This window comes from Lepidochelys kempii, chromosome 17 (assembly GCF_965140265.1).
Source record: "Lepidochelys kempii isolate rLepKem1 chromosome 17, rLepKem1.hap2, whole genome shotgun sequence".
Taxonomy (NCBI): domain Eukaryota; kingdom Metazoa; phylum Chordata; order Testudines; family Cheloniidae; genus Lepidochelys; species Lepidochelys kempii.
In genome coordinates this window covers 15910894-15931229 of record NC_133272.1, presented here as the reverse complement: position 1 = coordinate 15931229, position 20336 = coordinate 15910894, and the positions used below count along the sequence as shown (strand labels likewise).

At 41.4% G+C, this 20336-nt stretch overlaps 1 protein-coding gene across 11 annotated transcripts in view; it reads right to left on the bottom strand.

Moving 5' to 3' along the window:
- The window catches only part of CASTOR2 (cytosolic arginine sensor for mTORC1 subunit 2), a 195766-nt gene extending 178405 nt beyond the window's left edge, over positions 1-17361 (bottom strand). For all 11 annotated transcript variants that reach the window (XM_073315842.1, XM_073315833.1, XM_073315837.1 and 8 more), the window contains exon 1: positions 16887-17361. In XM_073315842.1, coding sequence (XP_073171943.1) covers positions 16887-16999 — 113 coding nt within the window. In that variant the 5' untranslated portion in view covers positions 17000-17361. The remainder of the gene's footprint in view (positions 1-16886) is intronic.
- Positions 17362-20336: the final 2975 nt, after the last annotated feature.

The following is a 20336-nucleotide window of genomic DNA, read 5'->3' as shown; positions in this document are numbered from 1 at the left end:
TTTATGAAAGTTGGGGCACAGCTTACTTATTCAGGATGCTGCATGCGCCCCACTGCTGGAAGCTTGCCCATCTGCAGTACACAGTAGTTCAGATACTACTTTGTAATGAACCTGACCTCCATGGTTTCTCAGCAGAGACTGGGCCTCAAGTCTTTAGCACCAGAAGCACAGGCCTCTACCATTAGAGCTAAAGGAGTAACGCCATTAGCTGGCAACAGCAGATGACTTTAAGCTCTGGACACAACACAGTCCGTGTGTGACATGACCATAAAATTTTCTTCTGTTATTTGGAAATACTATGGTCAAACACACACTGTACCTTTTTATGCAATATGAAAAGATGTCTCAATGATAGTCAGATGTTCACTACACATGTCCCTGGCCATATCAGGCTAGGATGGCGAGTCAAGCAATGAACCCTTGGAACAGAATTCCTATTTTAATTCCCTGTTGTAACTGATTGAGAACCACCCTTCTAGCCAGAAGACAACATTCCTTCCCATGCAGAAAGATCATAAAGGAGGAGGGTGTGGGGCGAGAATTAAAGGCCATGTCTTCACGAGGAGCACGTCAACCCTACAGTAATAACAGTACCCTACTGGCAAAACGCCCCTTGTAATGATGGAGCTATGCCGACAATGCTGTGCTTCGTACCAGGATAGCTAACCTACCTCCTAGGAACAAAACACATGAAAGAATAACTTTGCCAGTATAGCTGCATCTACACTGCAGACTTCCATTAGCACAGCGATAGCTGTCAGGGATCACACCTTTCCACAGCTCTCACCAACACAGCAATGCCAGCAGATGTCTATAAGGTACACCTGGCTTAAATCCATACCAGCTAACAAAAGATCAAATATTAATAAGAATCAAGGTCAGTGGCTCCAAGGCATCACAAGTTCAACTCTCCTCCCACACCCACTTTTTTGTGTGTGCACAAAACCCGTTCATATGGTGCTGGAGCCTTTCCCTCACAACAAATGCTTGAGTTCTCTTTCAATGCTGGCCACCCTCTCTCACAAACAGCCCTTCAATAAAGAGCCACTGTACATACAACATGGAAGGACGGCCTTGGAGATCAGGCACTGGACTGGAACTCAGAATATCCTGGTTCTGTTCCTCATTCTGCTACAGATTCTTGGTGGGCCCGTGGACAAGTCATTTACTTTCCCTGTGCTTCCAAGCTCCCCATGCACATAACAGCAACAGTAATTCTTCTCTGCGTCAGAGGGGTGCTGTGAGATTAAATCCACGAATGTTTGAGAGGAGCCCAGATCCAACACCGAGCATCACAGAAATGTTAATTAAAAAAACCATGTGTTATGGAGGGAAAACAAACAGTCATAAGAAAACAGATGCCTATTGCAATCCCACCTGGCTATTAGAAGCAACTGTGATTTAAGAAAGATTTTGTGCATTGTGAAAAAAATAAATTTGACAAGAGTCCTTTTTATTAAACTTTATATTAAAAACACATTTTTGCACATTAGTGCAAAGCCACACACAATAGGACAAAAGGTATATAAATGAACCAGTTGATCAAAAAAGGGTGGAAACACTGTTTCTTTAGTTTAAGAAAAAAATTACAGTGCACTCAACCTGCCAGTTTGACAAGGTGATGTGGCAGGTGATTAGTTCATCTCTGGGATGACGAGAACAAAATGATTAGCAGTGTGAGATGGCAGTGTGAGCAGCCAGGTCCTGGAGAGCTGCTTCGTTATTAGGCTAAACAATGCATCACTATTATGAGCAAGTCAAATGTACTAACTGCAATTTCCTTTGAAAGCTGAGCAGTGCATGATTACACTTGTCCACTTGGAGACTCCCTGCTGGCAGCTCAGTATTCTGTTATTGTTCTGAGCGTTACAGTCTTAATAGCATTTTATATAAGGCAGCCTGAAAATGTGTTCTTCATATTCAGTCCATGTGATGGCAGCTGCCATCTGGTATTGGTAAATGAAACATTCTCTGTCCTGAAGCGCAGCCATTAGCACCCCTACAAACACATGTTTTTGTTTGTCATTGGTCACCACATCTCATTTCTAGCTGAGTCAATTTCCATTTCAAGAGCATTCTGGCTTTGGAATGACACATACTGCATGGGCGTATTTGTAGCTCTGTTTTTTATGACTTTTGGGAAGGTTTCTGTTGTCCATTTGGGTTTCTAGCAACATCTTTCAACTCTACCTGAGTATCTCTCAAGGCACAAGCAAAGAAGAAGTACTTCACCACTAATGAAACTGGAAGAGCTGGGAATGTGAAAGGGGACAAAAAAAGGCTGGCATTAGAACCTCAGATGGTTGGTACAGCAGAGAGGCTGCCCCCCCCCACACACAGAACAAAAGAGAACATTCTGTTGGAGAAATCGTAGGAGTTGAAGACAGGACAACTCTGTTCTATTCCTGTCTCTACCACAGAGTTGTTCTGACTTGCCCAAGCTCTCAATGACCCGCCTCAGTTTCCTCATATGTAAAAGACATCAGTACTTCCTTACCTCTCAGAGGCGCAGTGAAACACATATTTTTGATGTACCATGAGATCCTCAAAGAGGTGGGGCAGGCAGAGAAGTGCGTATGTTTATTACTGTATACGGTAGTAGTAACCAGAGGCCTCAATCAGGGTCTCATGGCAGAGATTCTGTACACACACATAGGTTTAAAAGCATTATTATTTAAAAAACTGAAATAAAGCTTTCCAGCCACTTTAAGTTACTCCTACCAGAGGCTGCATAAATATCATCTTTGCAGTTTCCTTCATCGATGACTGTGTGAGTGTCCCTCATTCCGGGTCTTCATCATTCATTGCATTGCATGTTGCAGGTTGAGAGGTATTCTTTAGCCAGCAGGCAAACACACCTAACTGATTTAGGAGTCTAAGTCCATTCTTCAAAAGTGACAGGCAGACGGGAGCCTAAGTCCCACTGGCTTTCAAGGAGTCTTAGGGTCAAGTGTCCAAGTGTCTTTTTGAAATGGGACCTGGTTGTTTTTGAAAATTTTGCCTTATGCCTCAGTTAGTTTGACATAAAATGAACATTAAAATGTTATCAATACCAGGTTTTCTTCCCACTAAAGATTTGATAAGTGCTTAAAGCGCATTTTAAAAACTTTATTTTGTATAAGGGTCATTTAAGTAGCACCATGAAATCCTTTCATTGTCCTTTTCCCTATGTTGGTCCTGCACAGAATATATAATCAAGAGTGTGTTCAAACACAATGAGAAAAAAAAAAAAAGTACTGATCCAGTGTATTTTGAGTCCAGGAACATTTGTAGCCCTCTTGGTGAATTTGCCAAATATTGCAATCTTAAAACAGAAAGAAAACCTATTTGTCTCTATTGGATATTTTTAAAAAGAAAGTAGTGAAGAAATGCAATACTCAAATCATTATACTAGTAACACTGATGAGCCAGGTATGTAGGTAGGTGTCAAGAAAGCATCCCTCATACCGTTCTAGCAAAGCACGGCCTCCATCATCACATGTGGTAGAACCTAATCAGCCACACACGTGAAAAAGTCTGTAGCCTAGATCAGCTAATAACTGTGAACATCTAGAAACCCACTTAGCATTTTAGTAGAGTTTAAAAAAAGAACATTACGGTGCTGTTTTAATCACTGGGAATGATTTAACTGGAAAGGAGATGAATAGTGATGTTGTGCCATGGAACATTGTCAAATGTGGATTAACAGCCAAGGACACTGTGGTTTAACACCTCAAATACTATAAACAATGAGGAAAAATCAAAGTTAAAGCATGTGCTCAAATATGTACACACACACCATGCACAGTGTTCTGCATTTATGCCTTGCCTTTTGCACTATTTTTCCGAACCATGGCCTTATTTAATAGCCTTTTTCTAAAGGCCATTGATCACAATAACAATTTGAAGCCCATTCAAATATCCACTTTGCTTCATGGGACCATTAAAATCCAGTAATAAGCGATCCATCACTGATCATATAATTTGGGGACCTTTTCATATTTAAATTATTGTCTAATGGATGGATCTGACCTCCATCAAAATTAACAGGAGTCTTTCCAATGTGCACAGACTCAGGCCTTTAATGAACCAACATGAATTCCTAAATCGTAGGGCTGGAAGACTCGTGCGTCATTCATTCCAGGCCCCTTTCCAAGAATCGCACAAAGGGGACACAAGTAGAGTTTTATTGAGCAGTGACAGCTTCAGAACTACTGATTTGTAGGGTGACAACTATATTCAAACCCTTTCCTTAAAGACTCTTATCCTTTGTTTGGCACAAGGCTTTCCCTGCCACAGAATCACAGAAGCGCAGAACCGGAAGAGACCTCAACAGATCATCAAGACCAGTGTTTCTCAACCTTTTCGATACCAGGCTTGCTGCCTTCCTAAACTGTCAGGGTGATCTCACGGACCGGCTGTGTGGGAAAACACCAATTTCTAGTGCAGTCCCTTGCACTCAAGGCAGGATTAAGTAATAACTAGACCATCCCTGACAGGTGTTTGTCTACCCTGTTTGTAAAAACGCCCAATGACGGAGGTTCCACAACTTCTGTAGGTAATTTGTTCTAGTGCTTAACCACCCTGACAGTTAGGAAGTTTTTCTTAAGGTCCAGCCTAAACTGCCCTTGCTGTAATTTAAGCCCAATGCTTCTTGTCCTATCCTCAGAGGTTATGGAGAAAAAAAAATTCACCTTCCTCCTTGTAACAACCTTTTATGTACCTGAAAACTGTTATGTCCCCTCTCAGTCTTCTCTTCTCCAGACTAAACAAACCCAGTTTTTTCAATCTTCCCTCATAGCTCACGTTTTCTAGACCTTTAATCATTTTTGTTGCTCTTCTCTGGACTTTCTCCAAATTTGTCCACATCTTTGCTGAAATCTGGTGCCCAGAACTAAACACAATAGTCCACTTGAGGCTTAATCAGTGCGGAGTAGAGTGGAAGAATTATCTCATCTCTTGTTTACAACACTCCTGCTGATACATCCCCGAATGTGATTTGCTTTTTTTTGCAACAGTGTTACATTGACAACGCCTATTTAGCTTGTGATTCACTATAAGGAGACTGAATGCTCATATAAGGAGTACAATAACCACCCAGAAACATGTGAACATGGAGTAGCTTGTTTTCAATAGGAAAACTAAGGAGAGCATTCTCTGTGAAGTGTGGTTTCATCACAGTAGGGTTTCAAGAAGTCTGCATTAACCAAAGGATAATTTTAGGTTTCAGAGTAGCAGCCGTGTTAGTCTGTATCCGCAAAAAGAACAGGAGTACTTGTGGCACCTTAGAGACGAACAAATTTATTAGAGCATAAGCTTTCATGGGCTACAGCCCACTTCATCGGATGCATAGAATGGAACACATAGTACGAAGATATATGTGTGTGTGTGTATATATATATATACACACACACACACACACACACACACGCGCAGAGAAGGTGGAAGTTGCCATACAAACTGTAAGAGGCTAATTAATTAAGATGAGCTATTGTGAGCTGGAGAAAATAACTTTTGTAGCGATAATCAAGACGGCCCATTTAGACAGTTGACAAGAAGGTGAGAGGATACTCAACTTAGGGAAATAGATTCAATAGGTGTAATGACCCAGCCACTCCCAGTCTCTATCCAAACCAAGTTAACGGTATCTAGGATAATTATCACTGATGGGCGTACCGCCACAGAGCCAATCTAAAATAGAATAGGATGTAGTGCAGATGTAACATTTGCTGCCAAATTTCATCAAATACATAAATAAAACTTCCAAGGAAGGGTTAACTAGTTAGTTTGGCTAATGTTGTAGTCAACTGCGGGAAGATAAACACAAGTATAGAACCTTTCCAAGTGGTAAATAATCAATCTGCACAATACGAGTGAGATGGAGATAACATTTACCCCCATTTCACAGGTACCGAAACAGACCAGACACAGATTCTCTGCACCAGAGCTCTGACCCAAAGCTCCTTTATACTAGTCCAATGCATGAGAAGCTAGAGCCTGAGCTGGGCTCTAGTTTAAGATAGCAGCCTTGAAAATGCTCTGCAGCATATGCTAGTTTTTACAAGCTTAGGAACTAGGGTCATGCAAAATTATCATAAGGAAACTCAAAGGCCCAAGAAACTAGGAAGAAGGCAGCTTCCCCTCCCCATTCTTATAACTCCAGCCTTTCTTTGAGCTTCCATCTCCAATGTCAATGGTGAAGTTGTGTAATCTCAGCTGGAAAATATTTTTCCATTTGTTAATGGAGATTAACAGCCATACTTAATGATACTGGATGGAAAGTAATACCAAGTGAAACAAACTGCAAGGATATCATCCAGTGATATCAAGAACATCTCAATATGCCTGTGTGATAACACAGAACCACACACAGCTCAAAGTTACACAGAAGTTTACTTCTACTTTTTTGAATAGCATTTTGTATTGAAGAGGTCTGACTCCAGACCAGAAGCTGATACAATAGCACTAGATCCCAAGGCATCACGATTCCACTACGGGATTCACTGTCAAAGACCTGAGTGAGACTCCCAAGTGGTTCTGAGACATTTATGCTGATCGACTTGTCTAAGCTTGTACCTCGTCACTCTGTGTTTTCCAGAGAAACAATCAAGTCAGATGCCAGGTCAACCCACATTCTCTCTAACCTCCTCGGCAGTCAATTGATATGACTCTGCTCAGTACTTACAGAGAGATTTGTTCATGGCAGTCATCAAGCCATCAGAATATTATGACATCTGCATGTCAGTCAGACACAAAGCGAAAAGAAAAAAATATTTCCTACATCATACAAAAAGGTGTAAGTATAGATTCAACGAAACTCAACAACACTTGGTGAATTACTACGCCTCTCTGATACATCCTTTGTTGTGGGAATCATGCACTGTCTTTGCAGGTAGATGGTCATCAGGATTCTCATTGTTCTATCCCATTACTAACTAGCATCTTCCTACACACAATGTAGTTAATCCCAACTCCACACTGCACTGCAGAAACCCAGAAGAATGTGTTCATTTTATTCACAGGGAAGCATTTTCAGCCTCTGCTGATAGTGCTAACTTTTGCCCCCAAATTTAGGCCCTCCTAAAAATACCACTGCAAAATAAATTGATGTCTCAATGTATCTTTCTTTGGTCCATAGACAGCTAAATACGTATTTTTAAAGGCCTTGCCTCTAACTCTCACCCACAGTACAACCATGTACAGCTTTAGTAGAGAAATAAATAAGTGTGCACAACTTCATACCATGCCTAGGGGAGCACACATGAGCGATCCAGAAACGCTGTTTAAGACACGGTCTGGCCTGTGAATGAGACCAGGGGATAGGAGTATCTCTCTACCTTAAATATTCATATGGCCCCCTCCCCATAGGCCCAAGGTCACACAGAGGTCTGTGGCAGAGTAGGAAACTGAAGCTGGATCTCCCGAGTTCTAAGTTGATACCCTGACTAATGGGCTGTCCTTCCTTCACCTACAACTGGAAGGAATATTCAGGTGTTGCTGTGACCAGCGTATAACATTGCCAAGATCCTTTGCAACATGGTGCTATTTTGAAAAACCCTGGGGCAGAAAAGACAGTGACGTTGTCCCAGATACAGTTTTATAAAGCCAATACATTCTTTATGACTTGTTACATTCGGAGACAGACAACCACACCCGAGTTTTAACTGGCTTACCCACCTCCCAGCTTGTAAACATTCCTATTTTTAGTACTAATACCTGTGAATCCCCAGCCTGCCAGAACCAGCAAGAACCTCTAGGTTCAGAAATTCCACTGTGAGCAAGTAAATCAATTTTTTTTTTAAATCAACCCACCTATTTCAATACTTTATAAGGAAGACTTTAAAGCTACATTTTATGACAACTTAGCTGGCACTGTTTTGGATACACCATTAAATCTCTAGCAGAGGTGCCCAAACTTTGCAACAATGAGAAAAACACCCACAATGCATTTGGAATCACATTTATTAAAAAAACCAAACACAAATCTACACTTATATAAGCAGCTTTTTCCTATCTTCCTTGACACCTCAGTACAGATTGATTGTGGAGTTCACTGACAATGACAGTCTGCAATTGCTCAGTCCCACCTGACATCTCCCTGTAGTTATAGTGTATTAGGTTAGTCTGCATCTTAAATGAGGCTTTGCAGCCATGTTTAGCTTACTCAATTGGTCTATCATGATTGAAACACGCCAGCTTTCTGTCCATCAAAACAAGCAGGTCCTTAGAGATGCATCCAATAAAGTGAGCTGTAGCTCACGAAAGCTTATGTTCAAATAAATTTGTTAGTCTCTAAGGTGCCACAAGTACTCCTTTTCTTTTTAGAGATGTCTATAATACAGTAAGTGTAGTTCACCAAAGACACCCCCAAAATGATTGCAAATAGTTTGACTACTGCATAAATCTAGACTTCATCATTTCTAGATTCTGCCAGCTTGAGCTAAACAGCACTTTTGACACCTCAACATTACCAGCACAAGCCTTCTAAGACGGACTGCTAAACTGTAAGCTTTCATTTAATCTTTAGTTACATATATTTAACAGATGAAAGTGAGGAAGTGAATTCTGGCCTGTAAGGCATTAATGGCTTTATTTAGATGGCAGAATAAAGCTTTATATCAAGCAGTACAAGATGTTTATTATACATAAAACCTCAAAAGTGAACTTAGAGTCCAGTTGCAATGGCCAGTACAGTAAGTTTTGTATAGAAGGTCTGGAACGAATGGGAAATTGGTAAGATCTCTTTCGCAACCGAACAATCTTTAGTGCCTTTATGCTATAATGAAACATGTTTGTTTGTTAATTGTTTTCTCTCTTAATAACTATATCTTCTAATTAGTTACACAAAAGCAAGTTGAGCTCTGGAAAAGAAAGATCTTTCTACTTAAAAATGACAACTGCTACTTACAAGCTTAGCTCTGCTGATTTTAAACTGAAATGAATAGAGTTATTTCCTCACTAACATTCTTGTTGTGTAATTCTTCCTTTACCAGCATTCAATTATCAGCAGATCAGAGACGGAGTTTACTAATGTTGGCAATAAACAAAAGAACAAATCCGTACTGTGTTTCCTCTGAAAAAAGAAACGGCAATGCTTGTCCAAAGGTATTAAAACAGTAACACTGAGGCATGCGAGATTAGCAGGAAATGATGTATTAAATAAATAAATGTATTAGTATGCCCAGCAGATAATTCCACTGTAAAAAATAGAATGGTTTATATTTTTATAAAATGGAAATGGGGTATTGTCAAATAGGTCTAGACCTTAAAAACTGGACCTAATCTAAACTATATATACATTGAGGGAATAGCCTATTGATTCTAAAAACTGTGTCAATAAACAACTTGACAACATTGTCACTAAGAAGTCATCATAAAAACACAACAGTCACAGTTCATGTAAGACAGACATGGTGGGTGAGATAATATCTTTATTGGACCAACTTCTGCTGGTGAGAGAGACACGCTTTCGAGCTTACACCCAGCTCTTCTTCCAGTCTGGGAAAGTAAGGCCATGTCTACATTACCGCCTATGTCGGCAAAACTTATGTCATTCAAGAGTGTGAATATTCCACCACCCCTTGAGCAACGTAAATTACACCGATATAGGCAGTCATGGGCACAGTGTTATGTCAGCAGGCGAGCTTCTCTCGCAGACATAGCTTATGCCACTTGCTGGGGTGATTTTATTATGCTGACGGGAGCGAGCTCTCTCCCATCGTTACCAAGTGTCTGCACCAGATGCGTTGCAGTGGCATAACTGTATGCTTCAGCACTGTATATGTAGACACGGCTTAACCCAGAACATCACTGCTAAATATGAGGTGGAACAGACTGTTTAGCATAAATAGTTAACATACATTCCAAAGGACAATTCAAGGTGAAGTGGCCTGTTAACATCCCTCCAGTCATAGGAAGAAAAGGAAACGGGAGGGAGCAGCTGGAAGAAGGGGTTGTTAGGGGTTTACAGATTGTTGTAATAAGTCATAAATCCAGTGTCTCTATTCAGTCCATGATACGTTATACAATATTGTTGTTCTGTTGCTGAAGATTCAGACATCCAACCAGCAGAGGGAGCAGCTAGAAATCAGAAAAGATCACATTTTTCATTTCCAAACTCACCATCGTCCATCTGAACACTTCCAAGCGTTGAACAAACATTAAGCCTAAGAATATTTGAATGAGGTAGGTAGGGTTCACACATCACTGGGCATTTAACTTACCCTACTAATCTTGCATCTCACACACCAAGGAAATGCAGTGATGCAAAGCAGCAGCTGTGGCAATGCAAACCATTTAGGATAGAAAGTGTGGAAAAATACCAGATTCATTTGAAACGACAGCGGGAATTTAGATGGTCAGAAGGTAATTGTCCAAATTCAAATCTAGAGAGAAGCCTGGGTTTAACAGCCCTCGTCAATGACAAAGATTGGTGAGAACCTCAGTTTTACTTGATGCCTGGAAGACAGCATCTCCCTCCAGCAACACAATGCTTCATGGCACAAAGCTGGGGATTTGAATGTTTCAACTGAATTCCATCCAGGTTCCAGCTAAGTGTTCCTCCCAACTTCTTAGGCCATGTCTACACTACCATTTACATTGGCAAAACTTATGTCATTTGGGGGTGTGAAAAAACTCCTCCCGCAAGCACCGGCGTAAGTGCCACTGTACACAGAGCTTCTCCTGCCACTCGGTGGTGGTTTAATTATGTTGATGGGAGACCTCTCTCCTGTCAGCACAGAGTGGCTGCACACAAGATCGTGCAGCTGCGCCACTGAAACCTCTCTAGTATAGACATGACCTTCTTACATGGCTTAACTTGCAAGGTCTGACAGGATTCATAGGTCAAGGCTTCAGGCAATGGTAACAAACAAACAATGACACGCTGGCAATATGTCAGAAGAATAGAGGAAGGGAGGTGGATGAGAAACAATGTTTGTAGATAAATTATTAAAAGAAGACCAGATCAGCCGGGAGGAAACCTGCTATCTCCAAGGTCCTAAGATTATAAACACTGGATAATCTCCTCTAAGAGCTCTCGATGGAATTTACCCTTCACAAGCATAAATGGCTGTTATTCCTAGTTACAGAGCCATGTTCTCCAGCTGGCCAAATGAAATTCATTCTCTGCTCCTGCTCACCCCAAACTTGCCTGCAGTGTAGTGGGTGCAGAGTCTCTCCAGCTAAGTTCAGTTCTGTACATAGCCAGTGCTCTTGGCAGCAATCAGAGCATGCAGATGCACATGGCGGAGGGCTTTGGGGAAAATCGCTGAACTAGGGAGGACCGGGAGGAGAAAAGAAGCCAATTCTCCATGAGCCTTTAATGCCTAATCTAGCTACCACCCCCATGCCTCAACAATGTGTGGTCATAGTAGATAGTGCAGGAGATAGATTAGACTGATAATTCATAGTCCTTACATTTTTGATGTCACATGCAGGTTTACAATACAATGAAGGCACATAGGTCCTTGAAAAATCTCCTCCATACCAATATTCACTGGGGGGGGCTGGGCGGAGGGAGAACCCAAACAAGCCCAACCCGCTCCCAATGTTTTGGGATTAAATGTACTCTCTTATCTGTAAAAGCCTTTTGGTGACCCCCTAGAACATGGGTTCTCAAACTGGGGGTTGGGACCCCTCAGGGGGTCACGAGGTTATAACATGGGGGTGAGGGAGTGGGGTGTCGCAAGCTGTCAGACTCCACCACAAACCATGCTTTTCCTCCAGCATTTATAATGGTGTTAAACTTATTTAAAAAGTGTTTTTAAATTTATGGGGGGGAGGTGGCACTCAGAGGCTTGGTATGTGAAAGGGATCACCAATACAAAAGTTTGAAAACCACTGCTCTAGAACCTACAGAATTATGGAACTGGAAATAAGAGTCATTGAGTAGCAGTAAGAACTTGCCTTTGGATTGAAGATCTCTGATCATTTGACAAAAGTTGGACACTATCTCGCAACATGGAATCCGACATAAGAGGGTGACTTTTCCAGGGTTACAAAATGGCAGATTTGGAAATGGACCACAGATCTCCTGAATACCTGTTCCTAACATCTAGAACATGCTGTAGTGTTCCCCCACATGACATAACTGGATACATTTTAAGATATTCTTCACGCTATCACAAGATCTGAAACTTAGAGTGTTAAACCATCTTCCATTAAATTATCTCCAGCCAAGACATTTATGAGAAAACAAGTGATAGTGCAAAGAAAAGACATTTATATTCAAAAGCACCAATAAATTGTTCATTTGCAGGCCTATTAAGATTGGCTCAAAGAATAAACTCACATCTCTTCTAAAAAGCTCCCTCTATTTAGTTTCCCCAAAGAGAAACCAATTTAGACACATATGTAGTTTGTTGTACTTGTCTCCTTTTTACATTTTGAGTAGCCAAAGTTTAAAAACAAAAAACCCAAAATAAATCAATACATCTTTTGGTTTGTAAACATACCCTCCACCCCAAGTCAATACCTTTCAACTTCACCCTGATTATAAAGTAATGTTATTCTAGCCCCAAATTGGACCCACACACTGGTTTATTTCACTCTTTACTACTAAACCTTGGCAGCAGAAAATCAGGTAACTGATCGGTTTAGAAATCTTTACAGAGACTTAATAGATTAATCCCATCAATATTACCTACCTCATCTCAAACTCATTTTTCTTCTGGTTGCTCTTGATTTTGCATTTGGGAGCTGTCACATGGTCTTGCATGGCCAGTATCTCAGATGAGGGGTTTGGCAAGGTTAAAGATAATCTGATGCTTACTTCACCCCTCTTGAAAAACCAGCACCCACGAATTATCTTTTTAATTAGCTGTTTGAGAACTCAGAAGGGATGTGATACATGTTGACCTATTGACCCCTGAAAGTTGATAGTTTGAAACCTGTTCAGAAGCCACAAATATCAAGAGCAATAAACGATAAAAGACACACATATGTACACTACACACACACACATATATATAAACTCTTAAGACATTATAAAATTGGATTGGATCATGAATGATAAGAAGGGAGGGACTTATAAACAGACTAATTATCATGATTCCAGGATGAATCTTTTCTCAAAAGGTTTGGGAGACATCCACCACCACCGCCCTCACCCCCAGATGTCTCACACGACTCAAACTCAACTCTGTGACTGTATTTTTACACTCATTCAAAAGACAAGATACCTCTGCCTTCCTTCTCTCTGTTACCTTCCTAGCTAATGCTTAGAGTGTGTATTTAGATTCTAACTCCTGGACAGGAAAGGAGGATGTAATTAGAACATTTGAAGCAGGAGGTAAGCAAAGGTGACAAACGGGGCAACGTATCAACCAGTGAATAGGTATTATTAAACTGAAAGCCCTCCTATAGATCACTTGTGGTGCATCACCTCTTTGTAAGAAGCAATTTAATTTTTACCACCGCAGCAGGAATGGGAGATGAGGTTGGGGGGTATTTGGTGCTGGTGGAATGGAAGCTGTTCTTTATTCCACACCACACAGCTAAATGTGCACGGTGCTTTGCAGACAATAATGTTTACCAACAAAAAAATTAATTCTTTCAAGCCTAGACATGATGCAAAAAATAGAGCAGCAAACAATGGGGGAACAACAAAGGTAACAGCAGGAAAATTATGTTGATCTCAGTTTTGGTATGTGCAGACCTCAACTGTGCCATTAGAAATACATGATCCAGATCTTCATCTGGTATGAATCCCTGTAAGTCTACCAACTTCTCTGGAGTGTCACTGATTTACACCAGTTAAGAATGTGTCTCATATTTCAGTGTAGCTCCACTGAAGACAGTAGGCCTAAAGAGATTAACATCAGATGAGGACCTGGCTCATAGATATATTTTCACAGCGTATTTTATCTGAGAGCTCTGTTATTTACCCTTTGCCCATCTGCCATTTCAAAATTAACATTTGCTAATTTTAAAACACAACTTGTAATTTTTTTAAGGCCTGCCTCAGTTCATCCCACGTTTGGCCTGGGTCTCACCCTTTCATTTTATTAACTACCTTCTTACTCATGGCCATAAGATTACTTCCACGGTTACTTCTTTTTAAAAATAAACGTGTTTATTGTAATGCGAGCTCAAGTAAAAGAATAATGAATGCAGGCCTGAGAGCTGGGGTGGGCTACAAATGGCAAAAGGCCAGCTAAATGGAGGGATCTTTTTAGGAGAGATGTGGCCTACTCTCTCCCTCTTCCCCCCTGCCAAAAAAATTATGCTATTCATAAATTGTTCCAACCATTCCCCTGAAACAATGGAAGGATTTCACAGGGTCAGATGTATGCTTCATCACAGAATTCACCACACGTTCACTCATCTTCCCCCAGAATGAGAATCTAACTGTGAGAGTGAGTCTGAAGAGCTCAAAACTACTGATCTCAGGATATTGATCATTTCACTACGAGGTCCCTGGCTCAAATCCATCCCAGACCAATGTGTACCAAAGTCATCACCGCTTAAAGACAGTATGGCAACACAGGGGAAGACTCACGCTGAGGTCTCACTGGACACCTACACAGATAGCAAAGGCTACCATTGCAACTGGCACCTTTAATATCTCTGCACAAAGGTTTAATGGTTGTGGAGGTTCAATTCCCTACTCATCCTCCGGATTGGTCACTCCAAACTGAGGTTCACGTAACACTAGTCAGAACTCTGTCCTGTGAGTAAGTAAAGAGCTTTGGGCTCATGATCATCAAGCCACCGTCATGTTCACTTTAAAGAAGAACAGAACGGGGGAGGGGGAGGAAGTGTGTTAATAAATCAACCCAGTTATCTGCTCCCACTTTCATCCCTGATTTCATTGTGCGCGCTACCTCCATCGGAACAGAAGCTCCTTGGGGCAAGGACCTTGGTTTCCTAAGCACCTGTGAAGCATGGTAACACTATACACAGAAAACACTACTTAAGGAGTGCGTCACCAGAAGGATGACACTACACTTTGCCACCTTCTATCCCTAAATCCCTACCAAGAGAAACATATTCATATATATTTTTTTTTTAAAAAAAAGAGGGACTGAATAAAATATTTTAAAAAACAAAGCATAAAATCCTCCCCAAGCAGAGTTTTGACCCTGAAAAGGGAGAAGTGCCAGAGACTCCACGAGGATTCTTAGGAAATTTGCTATTGCTTCTAATTCTATGTGGAAGGCACTCCGAAACCACAGTGATGGGTGGCAGCATGAAACCTGAAGGTAGATAAAGTACTACCCAAAATGCAAGATAAAGTACTGCACACAAACGCAAGAGATAACATATTGCAACCCTAACTCTATTCATGGTTGCCCAATTTTATGGACAAGAAATGCAACTTTAAGCTGGAAGACAACTGGACAATTCTTGAACTTGAAAAATAATCTGTTTGTTAGGAGCCACAGATTTAAAGATTCAAAACGTGGACTTTAACATAACATAAAAGATTAATAATAATATTAATACCTCACCCACCTTGTCTCTCTAATATCTGGGACTAACAGGGTTACAACACTGCATACAACAATGGAAGACTTTAATGCTGACATGAAGCATCAGAAAACAAAGTGACTTGATTAGCAATTAAATGGAACAAAGGTTAGCAGTCACTTTTAATTAGTAATGAAACCGTACATTAAAAAAGACATTTAAGATTTAAGCCTTTAATACCCTATTGAGTATTCAGAGGCTGCAGTAAACAAGGTGCTCATATATATTACACTGCAAACAATGCCAGTGTTGAGCCAACTGGAATGAGCCACAAATCAGAGTGAAATTTCAATGCAAGAAGTTTAACTGTAAGAGATAAGGGACTGCAATCAAATTACACCACAAACAGGTCCATTCATCCGTAAGCATTATTGAAGAGAGCAGATTGAATTACGGAATGGAATGAAACCATTTAGAAAAATAATGCTAACATTCTCTCTCCTCTTGCCTGCAAAAGTCCCCTGTCTTTAAATATAAATGCTATTTGGGATGATTCAGTGAAGAAAAGTGAAACACAAATTATCAGGCTCAGAAAACCAAAAAAGAGTTTGGATTATTTACCTCTCACTCTATCCACGTAAACCAACAAAAGTCAACAACCTGACTAGATTTTTATATAGCTATAGTATGTATTTGCAATTCAAACTGTTTTTCCTTTGAGATGCCTTGGCAGAATACACATGTATTTTTTACATACTGGCCAAAATAATAATAAAAAAAATATCCTCACACACTGCCTGCCACTGCATTCTTTTCCCCTTCTGATACCTCTCACAAACCACAACGCTTAATAAATAAATAAATAAAATACAAGAGTGTAATATTGCAACAATGCATGCACTTCAATCCCTCCTTACTCCAGAGTACTCGGCATTTAAAAAACACCCTTAAAAGAGCAAATCGTGTAAGGGGTGTTTGTTTTAAATAAGTGCTGGGGGTTGGGGGAACCACACCACTCCTCCTCCTGCTGCTTCTGCTCTCGTCTTTGTTGTCCAGACCGATCGCCTTTTTATTTATTTATTTACTTTTCTTTAAATTAAAAAACAAACTTTCCATGGCTTCCCCTCACCCCCCTGCACATTCCCCACACCTGTTTTCATTCATCCATTCATTTACAAGGAGCAGCTCCCCGGCGACATATGCATGTTAAAAGCACAGAACAGCAAAACAAGGGAACACAGATGGAGGTTTTCTTAAAACAAAAATATTAAAAAAAAAAAGCAAATAAACAAAAGAAATAAAAACCACCCTCCCTCCCCCAACGTTTGGAGACAACGAAGAAATATATGCCAAGGAACGAAGTTGGTTCCGCCCCCCCCCCCCCCCCCATCGCTATCCTAGCTCCTGCAATGGAATTAGCCAAGGGAATCGGATCTCACTTGCGGCCTCTTTTTGTCTTTCATGTTGCTCCCCTTATTTATGTGGCTGGCACTTACCTGGTCTTGGAGGAAAGGAAAGCAAGTTTGATTAATCCATAGGTAAACAACTGGATGCTCTCCTTGGCTATGCTGGCTACTTTGAGCCGGTGCTCTAAAATGTGGAGCTCCATCTTTTCCTTTTTCTCATTTGTAGTTCATCTGTGCCTGGGTCCAGGTTTTTATTATTATTATTAATAATTTTTTTTAAATGGGAGGTTTTTATGATTAATTTTCTTCTCCCCCTTTAAGACTCCAGGAAAGAGGAGGGAGAGGGAGCGGGGGCGGGGGCGGGGGGGGGGAAACCGAGGTGAAAGTTAGAGAGAGGTTTAAAGCAAGAGAAGACGGGGCGAGGGGGAGGCTAAGCAAAGGACCAGAGGCAAAAGGAGTTAAAGGAGCTCAGAGGCAGCAGAAGCTCCAGAGTGCAGAAAGCAGCTGGTGTTACAATGTAACAAACAACTTGCCACTCAAACGGACCTCCACTGGGCATGCGCTCTCCGGTTGGTGCAGGCTGGGAGTTGTAGTCCATTGGGGGAGGGACCCTGTAGCCTCGGGCTGCCATGGGTTTCTTACAGACAGGGAGCAAAGGGGGCTCAGGCGTGTTTTCAGACCTCCCAGCTGAGTTATGGGAGAGAGGTGGGTTTGAGTTTTATTCTGCGGCAGTTTTGGAAGCATCTTCCCCTGGATTTTGTTGTAGTTTTCAGCCGGCTGACAATGCATGCACATGCATATATACTCTAGACCGGGGGTCCGCAACCTTTCAGAAGTGAAAAGAAAGGGAGGACTTGTGGCACCTTAGAGACTAACCAATTTATTAGAGCATGAGCTTTCGTGAGCTACAGCTCACTTCATCGGATGCTCACGAAAGCTCATGCTCAAATAAATTGGTTAGTCTCTAAGGTGCCACACGTCCTCCTTTTCTTTTTGCGAATACAGACTAACAACGGCTGCTACTCTGAAACCTTTCAGAAGTGGTGTGCCAAGTCTTCATTTATTCACTCTAATTTAAGATTTCGCGTGACAGTAATACATTTTAACGTTTTTAGAACGTCTCTTTCTATATATCTATAATATATAACTAAACTATTGTATGTAAAGCAAATAAGGTTTTTTAAATGTTTAAGAAGCTTCATTTAAAATTAAATTAAAATGCAGAGTCCCCCGGACCAGTGGCCAGGACCCAGGCAGTGTGAGTACCACTGAAAATCAGCTCGCGTGCTGCCTTTTGTGCCATAGGTTGCCTACCCCTGCTCTAGGGTGACCAGCTGTCCTGATTTTATAGGGACAGTCCCGATATTTGGAGCTTTATCTTATATAGGCGCCTATTATCCACCACCCCCCGTCCCGATTTTTCACACTTGCTGTCCAGTCACCTTAATACACCCACTCCCTCTCTCTCACCACATATACACAGACAATTCTTGTAAAAATTGCTTCTACACTAATGGTCCCGACTCAACAACAACAAAAATTACACACGTGGTCCTACGGACTGCAATGGGGCAAGTCCCTTATGTAAAGTTAAGCCTATATGTAAAGCAGCGGTTCTCAATCTGCGGCCCAAACAGCACACAGCTGCGGCCCATGTGATAGCCTCAGGGACTTACAGGTAGTCTGTATACGGTGTGGACGCAAGCCACGTAACTCACAGAGAGCTGCATATGCGGCCCACAATGGTAAACAGGTTGAGAACCACTGATGTAAAGTAAGACAGGGCCTGAAAGACGGCTAGAAGATGCCACTAACCAGAAAAGCCAGAGGTGAGAAGAATTTGGAGGCTTTAAATAAGAAGTTATGACGACATTTCAAATCTCATCAGCTTATTCCACAATCACGTTTAACGTGTGTCACTTGCCTGCTCCTACACACAGCCAAAAATATGTGATTTACGTACAAATACTAAGGATGCAGCAAGTGCTATGGATGCAGCAATTAATGTACACACTGGATTTCAAACCATTCAATCAATCATATAAACCACTATGGGAGTGGCCCCTTTCATGTATTACAGCCCATACGTGTAACATAGAGAACATGGGATCATCCCCTGAGCCAGATCCCACAGACTGTCCCATTAAAATCAATGGGACTACTCAGGTAAGTCAGTCCTCAGCACAAGGAGGGAAGGAGTTGAAGGACTGGACCCTTGAAACAGAGAGTGCGTTTCAACATGCACCACTTCACAAGCCATACTGCACTGAGGACGTTGGGATTGCATTTCAGTGCATTCCCTGGACTTCAGTGGTACTCCAGGCAGGCACAGGAGTCTGCCCACACAGAGCCCATCGTGGGTCTGCCCTGTGCTGTTCTCAGCATGGGATCTGGTCCTCAAAGACTGATCTGAAGCTCTTTGAATGGAACGGCTCCTATTTACTTCCATGGGCTTTGGATCAGGCCCTGATCCTGCAACAAACACCACCCCCACCTAGTTCTTATGTAGTCCTTTTCAGCAGTAGATCACAAACTACTTGAGAAAGGAGAGAATAAATCATTACCCCATTTTACAAATAGAGAAACTGAGGTACAGAGAGATGAAGCGACTTGCCCAAGGTCATCCAGCAGGCCTATAGCAATGGAAGCCAGCTCTCCTGAGTCCCAGTCTGGTGCTCTATTCACTAGGCAACACTGCCTCCAAACATGGATGCAGGAAGTCTGCCTGTGCAGAAATCCTAGGAAGACTGGAATGAATTAAGCATTAAAGGCCTGATTGTGCTCCCATGGCAAAACTCCTATTGAGATCAATTGTGCGGGATAAGCGCTAAATCCCAGATCAATCAAATCAAGTCACCCTTTAGTTCTCTCTGGAGCAGAATTTCACTTCTTTCCACTGTGCAGCATGCTGTGTGTTATGGGACCGCCGAACTCCACCCTAGAGCGGCAGCCATATTTTAGTGGGGCTTTCTTTTGATTTTGTCACACACAGAAAGGCTTAAGACACAGAAACTTCCATCCCCAAGCACTGTGCAGACCAATGTCCAAACCTATAGACAAGTATCATTCCATCAATCGCTGAAATGCAGCTAACCCCAAACAAAACAAAAATGGACATTTCAGAACAGGAAATGAATATTAACAACAATGCCTAGCTCTGATATAGTGGTTTTCATCAGTATATTTCAAAGCACTTTAAAAGGAGGGCTACAGCATTATCCCCATTTTACAAATGAGGAAACTGAGGCACAACTATTCCAACTAAACCTGCAAAAAAGGAATTCTCCTTAAGCAGGATGCAATTACCCAAAGTGAAATTTCCCCAGGTTTAACACTATGTTTTTTAAAAATGGAATATTTTTGATCCCATGAGCTACCCCTACTCCAGAGTACTGTAGGATTATATTATGTAGAGACTTTAATCCTTTGAAGTTCCTTTGATGTCATAAACCCACCAAAGTTACCCCTACTTAGTAAGCAGAGATGCAGTTATCTGGTACCGTTTAAGGATAGATTTCAGTATACAGTATCTAAATTCAT